This window comes from Gopherus evgoodei, chromosome 18 (genome assembly GCF_007399415.2).
Source record: "Gopherus evgoodei ecotype Sinaloan lineage chromosome 18, rGopEvg1_v1.p, whole genome shotgun sequence".
Classification (NCBI taxonomy): domain Eukaryota; kingdom Metazoa; phylum Chordata; order Testudines; family Testudinidae; genus Gopherus; species Gopherus evgoodei.
In genome coordinates this window covers 5,866,106-5,886,235 of record NC_044339.1, presented here as the reverse complement: position 1 = coordinate 5,886,235, position 20,130 = coordinate 5,866,106, and the positions used below count along the sequence as shown (strand labels likewise).

Here is a 20,130-nt window from a genome sequence, read left to right as displayed (position 1 = left end):
TTCCCTGTCACAAGATGCTCAGATATTAGAATGATGAGAACTGGCCAGGAATGGATAAATATCAATTCGTTTTAAAAAATGTTTTATTTAAATACAGGTTTATTTTTAATAAACCTATTTAAAATTAAATTTGAAATTTACAACCTAAATTTAGGCTTAATCTTACTGTAATCTAATAGTTTTTTTAAAATAAAAAAATAGTACATCCTTGCTGTGCAAGTTTTAAAGTCAGACTACTGGACTAGGGGAAGTCACTGACTAAGCACCTGGAATCAGAGTTTGTCAAAAGCAGTTTTAACACTTTGACAATGTAGCCTCTTCTGCTGGTGAAGAGAATATTTTCTTCATTTAGTTTATTCAGCCAGTTCAGTTCAGTTCAGTGAGCAGTTGGTTCAAAGTAAAATTAATTGGGAGCTGTAAAAGTAGGAAAACTACATGTGAGGTTGAGATCCGTTAGTTCTAAAATCCCAAACATGGTGACCAGAAACAATCAGTTTAGTTCACTAACTACAGATAATACTGCCTTTGTTTAATAAATTAGTTTTAAATTCAAAACATGTTTTGATAAACTTTTTTCTTATGTATCCAGCACATTTGAGGTAGTTTTTTACTTAAAAAAAAAACAATAAAGCCACCCTCAATGCTGTTTTTCTGCGTTTTTAATTCTCAAATTTTCATCCAAACGGAGCCTGACACAAGTAAAAATATTCATCTAGTAAATAAGAAATGTAGCATTCACCTCAATTTCTAATTCAATTCATTTTCTAATATAATAAACTAAGACTGAATAAGTGTAGGTTAAGCTACAAATTACTTTAATAAATACATACAGATATAGCGCATCTGCCTGGTTAGTGAAAAGAAGCATCAAATTTAGGGCAAAGACTATAATTGAAAAATCAGTATGTTTTAATGCTTATCAGCTAATGAGAATCAGCCTTTCTTTAGGAAAATAACTAAAAAGTACTAATGCAAAACAAGATGAAAATCAATGATTTAGATCAAGGTTTCCTGCTTGATAATTAAATTGCCGTAATTTGCCCCAGGGTGGACTGGATAAATGCACAGAATCCTACAGGGCAGTTGTTTTCAAAACAAAAATATGCAGCATAGTAAGTTGAGGACAGTGAAAAATATGTGGGAATTAATATCAGACAGTAAATACTGTACTGATGGTATTGGATTTGATTAGGGCTGAGAGCTGTCAGGGGAGAGAGGCCTGAATTATAAAAGGCAAACTTGCCTTATAGGACACAGAGTGTTTTTTTTCATTGCATTTTTTTCCCTGGTCACACCTGTGGGATGTGTCTTAGGCCTGCAGTTGCCGTCAGTGTTCCGTTCGTTAAATGACCTGTGCTGCATTCTCTGAGCAGGGAGTTCTGCACCTTCTCCCACCTTATCTGGCAGTTTGAAAATGTCACTTGCTTGGTCTCCTGGAGGTGAGGGCCACTGAAATGCAGAGGTTTTTTCTCTCTGCCTGGAAGCTGTGTATCACCACTTGGTATTTCTGTAAAATACCTAACTTGCAGGTAAAGCACAAATCCCCATCTCTGTTTAAAAGATTTTGAGTGGATGGGGAGGACACGTTGCAGCAATTCCCCCTCAGCTTACTTCTACCCCCTTAAAAAAACAACCACAACAAAAATAACTCTGCCGATTTTTCCCGATACTCTGTAGCTTGTTTAATTGCTGTCCCAAACCCTCCATCTGTGTTTTTTTTTTTTTTAAGGCTGTGTCTACACTGCAACTTTCAGCGCTAAAATTTTAGTCTTTCAGCGGTGTGAAAAAAACGCATCCACCCAAGTGACAAAAGTTTTAGCGCTGAAAAGTGCCAGCATGGACAGCGTTTTATTGCTGGGTGCCAGACTCCTGACGTTAAAGCTCACTGCTCGTTCAGGGTGGTTATTTTTTATTGCTGTGAGAGCTGTCCCCCAGCAATAAAGCTTGACTACACTGCCCATGTCACAGTGCTGCCGCGGCCATGCTGTAACATGAGCAGTGTAGACATACCCTTAGATTAAGCCCTCTGGGGCAGGGGTTTTCTCTGTCTCTGGAGCGGTGTGCGCTGGCCGTTGTAGTATGCAGATCGGAGCTGAACAACAATGTGCAAAAGTTACTGCTGGCTCTTTGCTGGCGGGAAAAGTGAAATAGGCAGGTGTACCTGAGTTTCTAGTCTTGGCTCTGTGGGGAGCCTGGAAGTCTCTTTGTGCAATCTTCTTTTGTAAAATGGGATTGGTACTTGCCTACCTCATGGGAAGATCGAGAATGGATGTTTGCTGAGTCCTTTGAACATGTAAAGCTCTGTATCGCTTCTAAGTATTCTCTCCCCTGCTCTGAGTTTGACCGTCATAGTTCAGATGGAGCACTTCTGGAAGTGAGCAATGCAAAATTCTTTCAGCACATCAAGTTACGGGAGGTAACAAACCCTTCTCCAGCACTCCTCAAGCAGCAGAGCGATCAGCCCCTCATCTGAAACTCTCACCCTCTGCTGCTATGTGATGTGCAGTCACCTGCTTGTTTGTTCTTTCAGTTATCATGGCTTAAAGGTATAAAGGAGAAGCCTGGAATGAAGTAGAAATTAGTGATTCACCCGAAAAAAGAATGTGGGAGAGGCGTACTGTGTACAACAGGGATGAGTGACTTCAAGCAGCATGCATTTGAGTGACTAGTTAGTCTTTAACGCTGGGACTGTGGTGGGGGGAGTTGTTTAGCAGCCATGTCAGTTTAGCAGCTACTATAAACTACAGCAAAAGCAGTTGCTCATCTGTACCCTACAGTGCAGAGAGGGTCACTTGAGGTAAATGCTTTGTTTTCTAAGGCTTAATTTTTCCTGTTTGTCAGGATATATCTGCTTTGAAATCATATAATTCAGGTTACATTTCCGATGTGACCTCCTGGGGACCAACTGCCCAGGGATGTAGGGCTTTAGTTTGAAATTTTCCTGCCACAAATCCTGGAGTATAATACTCAGGGTTTTTGGGTTTTTTCCTAGCACGGGGCTTTCAGTAAGAGTTTTGGGGAAAATCTCGTCAAGTTCTAGAATCTCCACTGTCCTAGATTTCAAGGCCAGAAGGAACCATTGTCTAGTCTGACCTCCAGAGAACTTTCCCCAAAAATTTTCTAGAGCAGATCTTTTAGAAGAATATTCAGTCTTGATTTAAAAATTCTGTAATGGAGAACCCGTGGTAGATTGTTCCAGTGGTTAATTACCCTCGCTGTTAAATTACACCTTTATTTCCAGTCTGAATTTGTCTAACTTCAGCTTCCAGCCATTGGATCGTGTTCTACATTTCTCTGCTAGGTTGAAGAGCCCATTATCAAATATTTGTTCCCCATTTAGGGGATTATAGATTGTAAGTCACCCCTTAACCTTCTCTTTAAGATAGACTAAAGGAGCTCAATCTATCACTAGAGGGCATGTTTTCCTATCCTTTAATCATGCTTGTGGCTCTTCTCTGAATTCGCCAATATATCAACATCCTTCTGGACACCAGAACAGGACTCAGTATTCCAGCAATAGTTGCACAGGTGTCAAATACAGAGGTAAAATAACCTCTCTGCTCCTACTCAAAATTCCCCTGTTTATGCATCCAAGGATCTCATTAGCCCTTTTGGCTACAGCATTGCACTGGGAGCTGATGTTCAGCTGATTATTTACCATGTCCATCAAATCTTTTTCAGCCGCACTGCTTCCAAGGAGAGAGTCCCTCCCATCCTGTGAATATGGCCTTCATTCTTTGTTCCTAGATGTATGTTTAGCTATGTTAATACTTGCATGACTTGCTTATGATCCAGATCACATTGTATTGGTGACCTGCCCTTTTCATTATTTACCATTTCCCCCAGTTCTTGTCATTCTCAAACTGTATCAGCAATTTTGTTTTCTTCCAGGTCATTGAGAAAAATATTAAGTAGTGTAGGGCAGGGGCTGGCAACCTTTCAGAAGTGCTGTGCCAAGTCTTCATTTATTAACTCTGATTTAAGGTTTTGGATGCCGGTAATAAATTCTAACGTTTTAAGAAGGTCTCTTTCTATAAGTCTATAATATAGAACTAAACTATTGTTGTATGTAAAGTAAATATGGTCTTTAAAATGCTTAAGAAGCTTCATTTAAAATTAAATTAGATCGGGTTTTGCTGCCACCATCCAGAATTCTTAGTGTCTGGATCACTCCCTTTCCCCCCAAAACCTTCCCCTTCCTGGGTAACCTTGAGAGACTCCTTAGGCATTTAAGCCCCCACCTCTGCTAAGGGTCCACTGAGCTGTGGCCTCAGCTCTATCATGTACTGGTCTGTAGAGATGCTGTACCCATGGCAGGCCCTTTTCGAAATTTTCTAAGAAGGCCTCAGTATCACCACCTGCCTTGTAGGTGGGGAATTCTCTGGGATGGAAAGCAGTACCTAGAGAAGGGTTGTTAGGGTTGGCTGGTAACTCCTGCTTAGCCCTTGCTAACTCCAGGGCATGCTTCTGGGCCTCCCTCTGGATCTCCATAGCCCTCTGGTGTGCAGCCTCATCTCTGGCCATCTGTCTGTCATGTTCCTTTTGGATCTCCTCAGCCTGGAATTTGGCTAATTCCAGCTCCTGTTGTATGGCTCTTTTCCTTTGCTTGACATGTTTCTGTGCTCTGCCTGAGCTATCTTGGTTTGCGAGGTCAAACAAACCAACCAACCCCACAGCTTTTAACTGGACTTCTCAGAATGAGAGAGAGACTGGAAAAACTGGTTTGTGACTTGTCTTTCAGGGTATGTCTACATCTACAATTTTGCAGCGCTGGTAGTTACAGCTGTATTAGTACAGCTGTATAGGGCCAGCGCTGCAGAGTGGCCACACTTACAGCAACCAGCGCTGCAAGTGGTGTTAGATGAGGCCACACTGCAGCGCTGTTGGGCGGCTTCAAGGGGGGTTCGGGGAACGCGAGAGCAAACCGGGAAAGGAGACCAGCTTCGCCGCGGTTTGCTCTTGCGTTCTCCGAACCCCCCTGCAAACCGCAGGGAAGGAGACCTGCTTGCTCGGGGGTTCGGGGAACGCGAGAGCAAACCGCAGGGAAGGAGAACTGCTTGCTCGGGGGTTCGGGGAACGCGAGAGCAAACCGCAGGGAAGGAGACCAGCTTCCCCGTGGTTTGCTCTTGCGTTCCCCGAACCCCCCTGCAAACCGCAGGGAAGGAGACCTGCTTGCTCGGGGGTTCGGGGAACGCGAGAGCAAACGGCAGGGAAGGAGAACTGCTTGCTCGGGGGTTCGGGGAACGCGAGAGCAAACCGCGGGGAAGGAGACCAGCTTCCCCGCGGTTTGCTCTCGCGTTCCCCGGACCCCCCTGCAAACCGCAGGGAAAGAGACCTGCTTGAAGGAGAGGCTTCCTCAGGTGTGCTGGGATACCTGCTTATTCCACGGAGCTCAAGAGAAGCGCTGGTAAGTGTCTACACTTGATTACCAGCGCTGGATCCTCTACACCCGAGACAAAACGGGAGTATGGCCAGCGCTGCAAACGGAGTTGCAGCGCTGGTGATGCCCTGCAGATGTGTACACCTCCTAAGTTGCAGCGCTGTAACCCCCTCACCAGCGCTGCAACTTTGTGATGTAGACAAGCCCTTAGAAATTGTTAATTACCCTCCAGCTGAGCCTAGCTGGAAATCCTTTCTAACAAAGCCTTGTTAGAAAAACCTTAATCTGTTTGCCTTCAGTGTATTTCTCCTTCACTGCTTCTCCAGCATCTCAAAGGAGGAAAAAGAAATCTGGCTAGGTTCTTTTAAAGTCGCTCCACTGCTCACCCCCATTAGCAATCATAGCCACTTATTTCCCTGTTTTACATTTACATTTTGAGACCTATCAATTAGCCAGTTTTAATCAATTTAGTATGTGCCATGTTAATTTTATATTCTAAGTTTTTTAATCAAAATGTTTTGTGGTACCAAGTCAAATGTCTACACTGCAGTTAAAAAACAGAATCTGGCACGAGCCAGCTTACTTGGGCTCGTGGGGCTCAGGCTGTGGTGTAGACTTCCAGGCTTGGGCTCTAGGACCCTGCAAAGTGGGAGGGGCTTCAAATCTCAGACTGCACGTCCTGCGAGCCCGAGTCAGTGGGTGTCTAATTGCAGTGTAGACGTACCCCCTGAGATCATTGTGCCCTGAAAGGTCACAGTACAAGCCTCCAGCCGGAGTTTGGCTTGGCTGGATTTGCTGCACGGAGCCATGAAGAGAGATTGGGAATGCTGGTGCCGCCAGCCCAATCTTGGAGGCCACAGGCCTGCCCCTGTTGAACAGTGTGGGTCCTTAGGGCCTGGCACACTGAAGGGGTCACTCCCAGGAGACAGTCTGGGGCATAGACCAGTCTCCGTGACAGCGATGCGTAACTGAAACTAGAATCCAGCTTTCAGTGAGCTATTCCCTTGGTAGGCAAATCTGGTATTTGTTTGCTAAGAATTTTAAGAACTAAATCCTCTCCTCTTGTATCTGGTTTAAGTGATGTGGCTTGGTTCAGGAGGTTTTGTGAATGCTGTCAGGAGCGGATGTTTCCAGGCCATGGACCGTCTGCCAGGCTGCTCTGTGACAGCTACTGCAGCCCTGAGACTTTAGTAGACACTTCTCCTTCCACTTGGGGCAATGTCTGGGGGATCCCCAGGGCCAAATCCTTCAGCAGAAATCCGCACCCCACATACAGAACCAGCAGCTCTGGTTCTGGTCCCGCTCTGCATGGGGGCCTTTGTGGCCACAGGTGAAGAAGCTAAATTTCCCCTTTAACAATGTGAGAAATGAACAGATTTTAATTGAAGTATGTTCTAATAGGAATGGTTAATTGTAAATTTATTTTAAAATAATGTTGCCAATAGCAGCCAACGTGCTCGGAGAACTTCATTATAATGTATTGTGACTCCTCAAAGGTTCATTTCAACAAACAGGCAGATGCTCATCCGGCAAAGAAGCAGTTGTGCACAGATATGTGTGGTGATTAGGGCACAGCAGGCTTGCGTGGCAGCATAGAACACAGGCATTGTTTATCTGAAAACACCTATTTTCTAATGCCCCAAAGTGTGTACTAAGCACCTATTCACCACCAATGCAAAAAGATATTTATAGACACCAGACATCTCCGACATCCATCTCTCACCTGGTCTCTCCAGCATCTGGCTCCTGCTGGCAGATGAAGTGGTATTGCATTGTGCTTGGAGGGAGGTTCATTGGGCCTGCCGCTGTTACTTCGCTTCTTTGTCAATACATTTGTCTCTCACCACCAGCCTGTATATCCCCCATGTATATCCTCTCCAGAGACTCTCCTTAACTGTAGTCTAGCCTTCAGCACACTGACCTATAATCCCCCAAACCTCCAGATTCTCACTGTCTTCAGCTGTTGAGCCCTCTAAACTATTTCTGACTCTAATTTAAGCACTTGACTTTGAATCAGACTCATCTAGAACATGGTCATCTTACAGTGCTGGTAAGTTACCCTAAGTAGCTGCAGGTTTTGGACAGGAGAGGATAACTGATACAGACAATGTGTATGTGATTAGATTGCACAAAGGATTTATTCTGTCATCAGCCTGTTGAAGTCTTAAAAACAGAAAAATTGTGCAAATCATTTATAACCAGCTACCACCTTTGAGCCCACTCACTGGCTTTGAATTGTCTGTCTTCTCCTCTCATGAATCCTCTGTGGGCCTGCACTGGAGCAGTTATAGTCCTTTTGTCAAAATGCAAGGACTTACCTTCTGATCACTAACCACCTTCTTACACCTTCCATGCTGCTCCTTCATTACCAGCCTTATGACATTCATTCATTACACTGTATTTATTACCCTTTTTATCATTTTCTTCCCCGACCTGGAATTGCAGAAAGAAGTCAGTATGCATGGCTTCTGGGAGAAATGGTTACACTGTCATTTATTCCTGTTGCTCCCTTAGCATTTGCCATATTGAGTTGAACTATTTGTTCATCAAGACAAGTGACTTAAGCCATGCCTAATTCAGGTTTATTATGGGTTTCGTTTTCCTCTGGAAATTGTGCAATGCTGATCATGGAGGAACAACTTCTTCCTAGTCTTGTGACTATAAGTTTGTGCCAGAAGCATACTAAAGTATTGTTTTCTCCCTTTTCTAGGTGTGGCACATCAGTGTTATCATGGCTTTATCAAGGCTGTCCAAGAAGGAAATATTCAGTGGGAGAGTCGCACGTATCCCTATCCTGGAACCCCAATCACACAGCGCTTCTCACACAGTAAGTACACAGTTAGAAAGGAAATATGAACTCTGAGAATCCAGTAATTCAGTGTGTTCCACCCCTAGCAGCTACTGTCATGTTTGCAGAGACTTTATAGTACAAGATGTTTGTACTTTGACCCAAGATGTAGCAGTAGTGTGCAGCCCTATAGTTGGGTAAAAATTACATGTATGTGTAATATGCTGTTCTGACAACATAAACAGTGTACAAGAATAGATATGTCCTAAACCATTTGTTGTTAACCCTCTGATGCTAAGTTAAGAGGCAAAGTGACTGAGTGACTTAGAAGCACAACTATTGAAAGTCAGTGGGATGTGTGTTCCTAAGGCATTCGGGCACTTTTTAAAACTCCACCCTTAGACTTAACTAATTTTCTTCTTAAATATTCAGTCCCTCTTAGCTTTCTGCAGTCAAAATGACAGAAGCTTCACACTAATGACTTCAGTGCAGTGACATGGGTAGAGCTAATGAATTGGAGCCTGTACACGGCAGCTGGATTGGCATCTGCGGGTTGCTGCAGTAGATAATGTTTACATATTTCTGCATTATTTGGAGGAGGCTAAGCTATATTTTACTTCATGTAAAGCATGCAGGATTGTAGATTAGAGGTACTGAAGCAATCCCATTTTTTATATTGGTATGATTTGTTCATAGAAGCCAATAACTCAACTGATGCTGCTTAGTTTAGGAGTGAATCTCTGCTTTACCTCTAAATTTCTCTAACAAAATTGAAAAATGTTCACATGCAGGGACGTAAATCAAATGACAATTCATTTGTATTTCGGTAGCTCCTAGAGGTTCTAGTCATATTGTGCTAGGCAATTGACGTTCAGAATTAACCATTTTCATGCAGAAATCTTGTAAGAATTGACTTTCATAAGACTTCTGTATTTCCTGTCACCATACAGATCAGAAATATGTGAAGAGCAGCTTTTATCATGGTATGCCTGCTTCTGCCCAAAACTGGGTATGGAGATGTGCATGGACACACAAATGCAGACAAACATAAGCTAACTATAATGATAGGTTTCAGAGTAGCAGTCGTGTTAGTCTGTATCCGCAAACAAATAACAAAAATTCAGTCCTTGTCCATCTACATCACTGGTTCTGGCCTCTCTGGGAGATGGCTCTTGGGAACAGGATTTCATTTTAAAAAGGTAAATATAAAGTGAGTGGTTGGTAGGATTCCAAGTGTCGTCAGTCATAACATTTTCATATTCCCAAGTAGTAATATATTAAGCGAATGATGCACAGAATATGGAATTTGTGTGCACCCATGCGCATACCCACATCCCTCAGTTTTTAGTACCAGTGCTAGTAAGCCACCTGACGATGACTTGCACACTGTTCTTACGACTTTCCCTCACCCATCTGGCACTATTTACTAAGCTGCCTTTAGTAGACAGGCTAAGGGGGCAGCCAGGGATTAGATACAGATTTCCAGGTTTGGGAGAAACTCGCCAAACCCAATAAAACCCCCCTGCCAAAGCAAAAATTTGAGAATATTTTACTACATATAAGCTGTGAAAATTCCCACAAGTTCCTCTTTTTTAGTGCTGAAAATTTTAGAGCGGTCTGTTCTGATATATTTAGGGTGTAGACACACACACTAGCATCCTTCATCTAGGAAGTAAATGGATAGCGAGTTTGCTTCATGAAAAGGGATCTCAGCTAGGCTTGGTTGAAAACATTGGAGAGAACTTTGGATGAGAGAAGTTTTGTTAGTCAGGAGGATAACTTGGTAGTTAAGTTTAGGCTTTAGAATGCAGGTTGTGACATTTTATACATAACCGATTGTTCCCATCTCTCTCTCTCTCTGCTTTTTATTTGAATCTCTATTCTTTCTTAAATTCCTTTATGTAACTGAACTCAAGTGCTGTGCATGATACAGGAGTGATGGTCTATGGTAGAACTGGTACACTGTTCCTTTGGGAGCAGGGGATCTAGGATTTCTGTGGGTATCCAGTGATCAGGAACTGGATACTCCAGGGGGACACTTTGTAGGGACATGGGGACTGGGGCGCAGCTGTTGTCAACCTGCTAGGCAAAGATGGCCGGTGTAGCCCAGAGGAAAATGTGGCCGACATGCTGATTAGGCAGGAGCCCCTCATGTAGGAGGCAGGTGGTAATAACGTGACTCTCAGCCCTGAGTGCCCCAAGAAGTGTCTCAGTAGTATCTGTTTAAACTCACATCCCACACACCAATCTAAGCCTCAGCGAGTTCAGAGGGTTTTTAAAATGTTTTGTATTCAGAAAAACTGGTTCAAATAAAGTTGTTTGGTTCTGTCCTTGGTCAGATTTTTGGATAATGTCTCAATGTGGGCGAAGAGACCTCTGGTTCTTGACTTCCAGGTAATCAATTGTTCCATATTTTTGAAGATTCCTACATTAAAGCCTGGAGGTAGAAAAAAATCCATTTTTTTTTTAAAAGATTGTATAGGTGTGACTTTTGCCAAGTGTATTATAAAACTCAAGCAAGCTTAAGTCATTCTGCTTTTGTCTTGATCAGAATAAATAAGAACCTATTATACAAATGTAGTACAATCTAAAAATATACAATTACAATAGACCAGTGACTCATCTAGTGAAACACAAATGGCTGATGTGATCTCATAGCTACATCAAAAGGTCATGGCAGACAGCAAAGGAATGTAATACGTTATGCCAGAAGAATTGATCCCTCAATGGAATACTTGGTTCTGCAGTGACTTCTAAATGCCAAATCTTGTTTTCTCAGTAGTGAAGCATGTTACCAGAATACTGGCTAATGAAGTTATTTTAATTGGGAAAATTCTGAATAGCTGTCAGCAGCCTAGATGGCATGTTCATCCTTAGGTATGTTCACACCTATACAAGGGTCTGGGGAGAGTGAAGGGTATGGCTACATTTGGAATTTCAAAGCGCTGCCGCGTGAGTGTAGTCAGAGCAGCAGCGCTGGGAGAGAGCTCTCCCAGCGCTGCATGTAAACCACATCCCTTACGGGTGTAGCGTGCAGCAGCGCTGCTCCCCTGATTACACTGACGCTTTACAGCGCTGTATCTTGCAGCGCTCAGGGGGGTGTTTTTTCACACCCCAGTTGCAGCGCTGTAAAGTGTGAGTGTAGCCAAGGCCTCAGAAAAACATACCTATAGTGGTGCTTGCTTTAAGAGTGGTCAGCTTGGCTTTCACCCATATGATGTCTTACTATAATAGGAACAAGACCAACTATGTATTTTCCTTTGTACAGTTTTAATATATAAAGTAGAACCATGGGAATTTTTTCACTGCAGACATTGGGGCTGGGGGGCCAGAGCAGAGGAATGCAGGGTTTAGTTTCATAAGGTCTGGAGCAATAGTCTATACTGGCACTGACATGATATCAGTGCAAATCTATTCCTGCTTTTGATGTAGGTAGTGTAAACAGTTATTGTAGGCCTAGTGGAACATATGGTTTAATTTGCAGTCTTACTACCCGTTGCTGTGGTGCTGTCAGCTCTCTTAAGCTAAGCAAGGTCAAGCATGGATAAGAGCTCTAAGAACCCCCCAGGGGTTGGAGGGAGTGTAGCTGATTATTTAGTGGATAGCACTATTTCCTCTGAGTCCATACTGAAGCACTGCTGCAGTGTGTTAGGAGTTCAGTATACTATTGGGAAGGCAGCCTTTGACGGGAGATGGAAACTGATTTTGATGACTTAAGGTCATTCAAAAACCCAGAGATGGTTTTCATAGGAGTAGGGATTTAGGCCTGGTGACTTCACTAAATTCTAACTCTAGTAACTGTGTTTTGCTTCCCTAAATTTTTGGTGGTGGTGGTGGTGGTATTCACTTTCTGTCCTAAATTGCAATGCCATGTCTATGGACAGTACTATTAAATAGTTGCTGTATTGCACCTCAGCAATTGCAGCACTGCAAGGGTGAGTGAAGGGATCTGTACAGATAACATTTACCAGTTTGTTATAGTGCTTTGGAACCCTTCACTAAGAAAACCATTGTATATAAAGGCCTGTCCTTACACTCCAATAGTCAGGTCCACTAAGGAGACTTCACAAAGAATTTGCAATATTTTCATTGGGAAAGGTGATGGGGAAATGCAAGTTGGATATAAATAGAGCCCATTTCTTTTCCTTCCTCTTAAGGTGAGACAGATAAACTTTCTTTATTTCTGACCTTGAAGGTAACTGCTGTACGTATACTCAAGAGTTTTGATGCTCTTTGTTGTATTTAGTAAAGTTAACAAATTGCCCACTTTCCTTGCTCTGAAAGGATTTATGTATTGAATCCAGCCTTCTCGGTTCTAGTCCGCTGACCTTACGCTGGCTGTCTCGGACTACTACATAAGAAGCTGTGATATAGCATAGAAGTAATAGACAAAATTTAGAGACACAAATGTGTTTAAAATAAGATAACTTTTGAAATCAATGCTGTTGATCATCTCTAGGTATTCAAATATAATGGAGTGTTTTACAATGTTTCTGTTTTATTTAGGTGATAGTGGTCAGAGTAGATTTTAGGAGCACAAATCCGCTTGACTTTCAGTGGGACTTGTGCGCCTAAATCTTAGTTGCTTTTGAAAAATCTACCCTTAGTTCTCAAATTCTCATGCCATCTGCCCAGCAAAAAGCTCTAAGCACAACTTCTTCTAATGGACCTCATCTTCCATCCTACTTGGTGGATTGATGCTGGCCCTTTAAATATGTACAACTGGAATTTTCAGTTGTACTGTCATTTTTGCATAAATTGAACTGCCTTCCTTTTCCAGAAGCTTTAAATGGTTTGCTAAAGAGAGGCAGGAAAGCACAGTTTAAATTATTTTGGTCTATGATTAAAATACATACTGTGCGGACGTCATGGTGCCTGTCTGGCTAGCTTGTTTTTAAAACCAAATAGAGGAGAAGAATGCTGCCACCTCCCTTCAAAAAATAATAAATTGCCTGCACTGTGATGCTGCTTGAAAGCAGCAGTTGCCAAGAGTTTGGATTGAGGTGGAGTTTAAATAACTCTTAACCTGCCACTATTAGCAAATGATTGGTTTGCAGTTTGATGGGGAATCCATCAGGCAGCCTCTAATGCTTTTGTATTTTTCCATTATCTCTTTGTATCTGAACAAGATGAAGTTAAACTTGTACGTGCATCTATTGATTTAAATTGCGCAAGATATGGGAGGCTAGAAATTGATCTAATGGGCTAGTACCCTGGCCTTTCACCTGTAGAGACTGGGGTTTGAATATGCATTGAGCCACTATGTGAAAATGAAACGTGGTGTTAGCCTAGTCCTTATCAGACATGTGCCTGCATCACAAAAACATTGCAAAACTTGGCAGTCTCTGCTTAAGGAGAGGCCCAGGATTGTATAGCAAGCAGTGCTGCAGGTCAGCCTCAAGGTGAATTGCCAGAGCTTGGGAAATGGTACAGACACAATATAATGCAAGGATGGTGCATTGTATCATCCACCCTAAAATCTATCCCAATACTCATTCTGTGATTGGTAATTTAGGTTTGAGTGGGTGTGGTCGATGTTAAGCGCTTCTGTTATGTAGCAATGGTATTCTAAGTAGGAGAAATAGGAAAAATATTAGATTATACTCACTGCCTTTGAACATGTTGTAAGATGTATATACATATAGGTATGTGTGTGCCAAATGATCATGCTCTGTGTAAGATGTTGACTTGGACCATTGTCCCGGTGTGCTCCGTATCTGCAAATCCCCAGCTCCTGCTGTGTGGTCAGCTCATGCACTGGGCTTTTCTGTGAAAGCCAAGGGCATTAGAGCTATTGGCTTTTCTGTGAACTTTGAATAGAGGAAGCAGGTGATCTGCATGACAAGTCACAGGTCAGACAATGAGGCTTTTCTAAAAGGAGATGGGTTTCATTGCTTCCCCTGCTGAGTGAAGTTGTCAGTGGTTGAATGTAGTTTTATTACATCTAATTCATTTAGACCTAGTGGCTCTCTTTGGTGGGATGAATGTGATAAAGGGTCATTGACACTACAAATATATCACTGAGTTGAAGAATTATGGCAGGGGCATTTGATCAGTAAAATCCCTTTTACTAGTACTGAATAAACTGACTTTGAATTCAGAATAATTCCTCTGAACAGTGACCTTTGGTAACAGCGACCTACCCTAAAGGATTTCCCCTGGGCAACCAGAGTTTGAGGATCACTCCACTTGCTCCCTTTATTCCACATTTCTCTCTATTTTCTGTCACTGATATTTTGACTCCAGTTACTCCCACCAAGATGTTGGTTACTTCCATAACTTGTGATTTAGAGGAAGGGAAGGGCTGGTGCAGGTTCCAAATACACTGTGTCCTCCTTGAGTTTTATGTCAAAGGAGAGCAAATATCAGGGTTCATAGAGACAGAGCCCTAATATTGTAAAAGGTGCAGCTCCAGTGAACTCTGACAACCTCGCATTTCCTTTTCTTTTCAGCCTTCTGTCCTTCCTGGTGGAATTACCACCCTTCTATCTGCTATTGCTTGTATAGCTTTGCTTCACTTGTCTTGCAGGTTATTTATAATGGTGCTTGGTCTTGAACTTCCACTTCTGTTGCTGAGGTTTTGTTTGCGTAATTAGAGCTGCTCCTTCACTTCTGTGTTAGACCAGCCTGTGGCTAATGATCTACATCATAGGCTCACTGGCTGAACTTTGACATTCTCATTTGTTCTTCTCCTGGTCTATCCCTGTCCCTGACAAGGACAGTGATCAGTGCTCTCTGCAAACCCCAGCTGATACCCTTTCCTTTCCCCAAGGCTTAGAACACTTCAGTCTTGCTGTACATACATCTCTTTTTGTGTGTGGGTGTGTGGGGGTTATTTACAACTTGCTCTTTTCTGCTGGGTTTCATTTTCCCTTAAAGATTCCTTGAACTAAAATTAAGATACATTCCTGTAAGCTCCACCTCAGGGGGGCACTTCTGTTGTTTATGTTTAATATTAGTATTGGCATTACTATCACTTTGTTCAGTGCATTTCTGTAGAACTTTGGATTTTCTTAATGGTTGGAAGTATCTGTACTGATACGTATTCAATCAGTGAATCCTGATGGAAACTTAAGTGCCAGTTCTCAATGCCCTCTGTTTTGGAGAGGGACGGTTTTGCTTTTTGAAATGGTTTCCAAAATGTAATCAAGCTTTGGAACAGCAAATGGGCACGCCGAGCCTTTACTGACATTACAGGCCATCTTCGTGGGCTGATGTTTCAGCGGAGAACGGAGCTAAAGAGAGGATACTTGATTAATCATAGATTCCAGGCCTCAATGGACCATTGTGATCATCTAGTCCGACCACTTGGCTAACACAGGCCATAGAACTTCCCCAAATGAATTCCTAGAGCAGATATTTTAGAAAAACATCCAATCTTGAGTTTAAAATGGTCAGTGATAGAGAATCCACCAAGACCCTTGGTAAGTTGTTTCCATAGGTAATTACCCTCATTGTTAAAAATTTACACCTTATTTCCACTCTGAATTATCTAGCTTCAACTTCTGGCCATGGGATGGTGTTATGCCTTTCTCAGCTAGTTTGAAGAGCCCGTTGTTAAATATTTGTTCCCCATATAGATACTTATAGACTGTAATCAAGTCACACCGTAACCTTCTCATTGTTAAGCTAAACAGATGGCGCTCCTTGAGTCTATCACTATAAGGCATGTTTCAGGAGTGCTGGAACAATTTATATAGTTCAGGTGCTCAGAGGAATTGAACCAAACTGTAAACCCAGTATGTGATGGAAACCATTTGAAGCCAGGGGTGTGGCATGTTTACTAATCCGTTAATCATTCTTGTCGCTCTTCTCTGAACCCTCTCCAGTGTATTGCAGAACTCCAATACTTGTACAATATTAAAAATGCACAATCAAATGCAATAACTTGTCTAGGCAGGCCCTCAATCACACTATAGATTAAATACCAGGAAATAAACTTCTCCCCCACCTCCAGCCATGCCATGTGCCTCTTGCCAAAGCTCTGAGGAAATAGGTGAACTTTGCAGCATACCTTGAAGGTTAAAATTTTGGAGCTATTTCAGATCCAGGATGGATTGAATTCCTGGGTAGACCAGGGGACTGATAGCTTGATTGCAGTTGTCAGAATTGTTCATCGTGAGATGCGGTCTCTTTCCGTAGATCACAAACCACTTATAGCTTTATAGTCAAAACCAACTCCTTACATTTCACCCAGAAACTAATAGGCAGCCAATGCAGATCATGGAGTGCTGGTATAACGTGCTCTCTGCTTGAAACATAATGGAAGCGGGCAGCTGAATTCTGTACTTTGTACGTTTCTGAATAGTTTTTTTGGTGTAGCCCCATGTAGAGTGTATTCCAGTAGACTCATCTTTAGGGGACAAAGGCATGGATAACTAGCGAAGTTGCATCCCAGAGGGGAGAGAAACCTCACCAAGCACAGACTGGAAACAGTCTTGCAGTTTGTTAACCTGATCATCTGGAATAGTTGTTGTGATTTTAAAATCTCTCTCCCCCCTCTTGCCTTTCACCAGTTTGCAAGCTCAAGTTACAAACAGCAGATGCTCAGCCTCAGTCAAGGAGGCTTATGAAAGCTCAGCTAATTCTTCCAGTTGCTTTCCCCAGCCTGCCTCTCCCTGACCTTTGTCTTATCTGGGTGATCCTGTGCCAGCTAGCTGTCTGTCATTCATGTCCCAGTCGTTGACACTGGCTTAGATGAGAGACGTGAAAAAGGGTGTCCTTGCCACACTAAACGATGAAATAACTGTACAGGACTCCTGAACGTACGAGGGAAAGCGATCGTTATAGTAAGATATAACAAGGAAACCCAAGACTGAGGGGAAATACTCAAATAAGGAAGTTCATCTTGTATCATGTTTGCCTCTTTCGCTAGTCGGGATAGTTTAGTAGTCTGGACTTCAGAGAGTGTATATCCAGAATTCCTGTAGCCTCATGTTCAAACGCTGGCAGGAACAAATTGCTGTCATTCTTTTAGGGCAGATAGGACTTATTTATAGTTTCTGTTCAGTATGTTCTTGTTTACTCTTGTTGAAGGTGCTCCGATCCCATAGTGAGGATACCATGGGATAAAAACCTAGATGGGAAAATGTAGGCATTATAGATCCATGTCTTAGTGTAAGAATCTGGGTTTTCTTCAGTCGTAACCAAAATTTCCACTTTTTACCCTCTTTTCACTCTTATGTGGTTTGCTTCACATCAGCTGCTGCTAGCTCCACCCAAAAGTGAGCTGCCTTTTGGCAGCTTGAAGTGTTCTGTGCTGCTTCAGGACAAAAAGTTCTTTGTAGATTTAAAATATTATGTTCCTTAAAATCTCCCTCTATCTTCATGTACTCGGGCTATGTGCTCTACACCGTAGTCCTGTTAATTTGGAGGATTCTGTGCACCATAGGCACCAACTACATGGGTGCTCCAGGGTTGGAGCACCCATGGGGAAAAATTAATGGGTGCTCTGCACCCGCCAGCAGCCAAGCTCCTATCCCAGCCCCATGTCACCTCATTTCTGCCTCCTCCTGTGAGCGCGCCACGTCCCTGCTCCTCCACCTACCTCCCGGCGCTTGCCACCACCAAACAGCTGTTTGGTGGCTTAGCAAGCTCCAATATGGAGGGAGGAGAAGTGGGAATGTGGCACATTCAGGGGAGGAGGGGCAGGGCCAGGGCGGGGATTTAGGGAAGGAGTTGGAATAGGGGCAGAGAGGGGGCAGAGTTGGGGTGGGGACTTTGGGGAAGGGGTTGGAATGGGTATGGGGCAAGGGTGGAGTTGGGGCAAGGCTGGGGGCAAAGGGGGGTCAAGCACCCAACCGGCACGAGTAGAAGTAGGTGCCTATGAAGGGCATATCTACACTTGCAAAGTTACAGTGCCGGCAGTTACAGCACCGCTCAGAGCGCAGAAGGAAAACCACTGTTGTGTGTTCTCACTGTCAGCTGCCTGTGCAATAGCTAGTTCACACTTGTGGCACGTGCAGCACTATTCGGAGCGGTGCACTCTGGGCAGCTATCCCACAGAACACCTCATTCTCTTTTGCGGCTAAGACTTGTGGGAAGGCGAAGGGGGTCGCGGGGCATCCTGGGTCCAGTCTCAATGCCCCGTGATGCGTTGCTTCGCATCTCAGCAATCCCTGTGCTTCTGTCTGCATTTGGAGCCGTCTTTCAACGGTTTGTGTACTGTGCCCCCTGCCTCTTTCAGGCTGCAGGAATGGATCCCGCACTGCTGCCCAGTATGCTGCTCGCTCTGACCAACATGTCACAGGTGGCAGTGAAGCTATTCCTTAAACTACAAAGGTGAGGAGTACAACATTGGTTTCTCCACACGTAGGAGCTACGACACGAGATTGCTTGTGGCATTCACGGAGGTGCTGACCACAGTGGAACACCACTTTGGGGCTTAGGAAACGAGCACTGAGTGGTGGAATCACATTGTCATGCACGTCTGGGATGACAAGCAATGGCTGCAGAACTTTCGCATGAGGAAAACCACATTCACGGGACTGTGTGATGAGCTTGCCCCAGCCCTGCGGCACAGGTACAAGAATGAGAGCTGCCGTGTCACCAGAGAAGCGCGTGGTGATGGCACTGTGGAAGCTAGCTACTCCAGACTGCTGCTGATCGGTTGTAAACCACTTTGGAGTGGGAAAGTTGACCATTGAAGTCGTGTTGATGGAAGTGTGCAGAGCCATTAATCGCATCCTGCTCCGAAAGACAGTGACTCTGGACAACGTGCATGACATTGTGGGTGGCTTTGCACAAATTGGCTTTCAAATAAACACAATTATTTTATAAAAAGACAACTGGAGGGGAGAGTCAAATGAAAAAATTCAGTCGGGAGGGGGCATGGGGGAAAGAGAGCTCTCAAGAGGAGGAGGGGTCCCGGAGTGGCTACAGATTTGTATATGTCCAGGAATCATACCCAACCTTCTCCTTTGGAGTACAATGAGGTGGATGATATACTTCAGCAGGGCCAAACAGCTGAGGGATGGGTGTTGAGTGCAGTGGGTAGTGGGAGTCCGCAGTGTTGGACTGTGACAGGGGAGGAGTGGAATACTGCGGCTAGAGTGGAGCCAGGAGGTTGATAAGAGTGTTGGCAGTATCTGGGGGGCGCATGGGAAAGAGTTTTGCAACAGTGGCTGCAGGGGGGGGGCAGAGCTACTCGGTTTGAAGAGCTAGTATTACCTGGAGCGTGTCCACGTCGTCCTCCATAACTGTTAGGAGCTGCTCTGTGGCTTCTTTCTGGCGTGCTGCATTCTCCTTTCAGTCTTCCTCGCTGTCCTGTCACTCTTTCAATTCCTGTTTCTCGGCGGCCGAATGCATCATAACCTCATGCAGAAAGTCCTCCTTAGTTCTTCTTGGACACTTTCTAATTCTGTGTAGCCATTTTGCTGGCGATAAGGGAGGCTGGTCTCCCAAGATCATCTCTGTGAAGTTTAAATGTAACATTTTACAGAAGCAGTATTGTTTGCAACACAGACAACACTGATTCAGTGCTTTAAAACACAGCCAGTACTCGCACACCTGTCACTAATTGGCTGACCCCAGGCAAGCACATGTGAGCCACAGGACCCTCAAAATGGTGAGTAGCTGCAGGGGCAGGAGAAATCACTCTTCCCGGATCTTGCTGTACACTGGGCACGTGGCTCTTGCGCAGAGCCTGATAATCATTCCTGTCTCCACATTTTCCACAGGCTGTGTTCATTATGGAAAATATCTCTCTGCTAAGGGTGAGCAGGGAATCAAGGGAGGGTCTTTTCCAAACCTGCGGCTATGCGGCCAGCCTGTGTGCAGCAATGGTCCCATCTCTCTCCCCTCCCCCCTGGTCACGGCAAAGTGGCACAGGAAAGTTACTGTTAATGGGGCAAGAAACAAAGCAGCTCTGCCGCGGAACCTGCAGCAGTGGTTTGCCCAGCATCTCCACGAGAGTTTCCTGGAGATCTGAGGGAGATTCCTGTGAAGTGAGGGAGTCTATCAA

General features: G+C 43.9%; 1 protein-coding gene across 1 annotated transcript in view; it reads left to right on the top strand.

The window, feature by feature from the left end:
• The window catches only part of FBXO42 (F-box protein 42), a 97,664-nt gene that overhangs the window by 40,521 nt on the left and 37,013 nt on the right, over window positions 1-20,130 (top strand). The window contains exon 3 of the mRNA XM_030537412.1: window positions 8,091-8,207. Coding sequence (XP_030393272.1) covers window positions 8,091-8,207 — 117 coding nt within the window. The remainder of the gene's footprint in view (window positions 1-8,090; window positions 8,208-20,130) is intronic.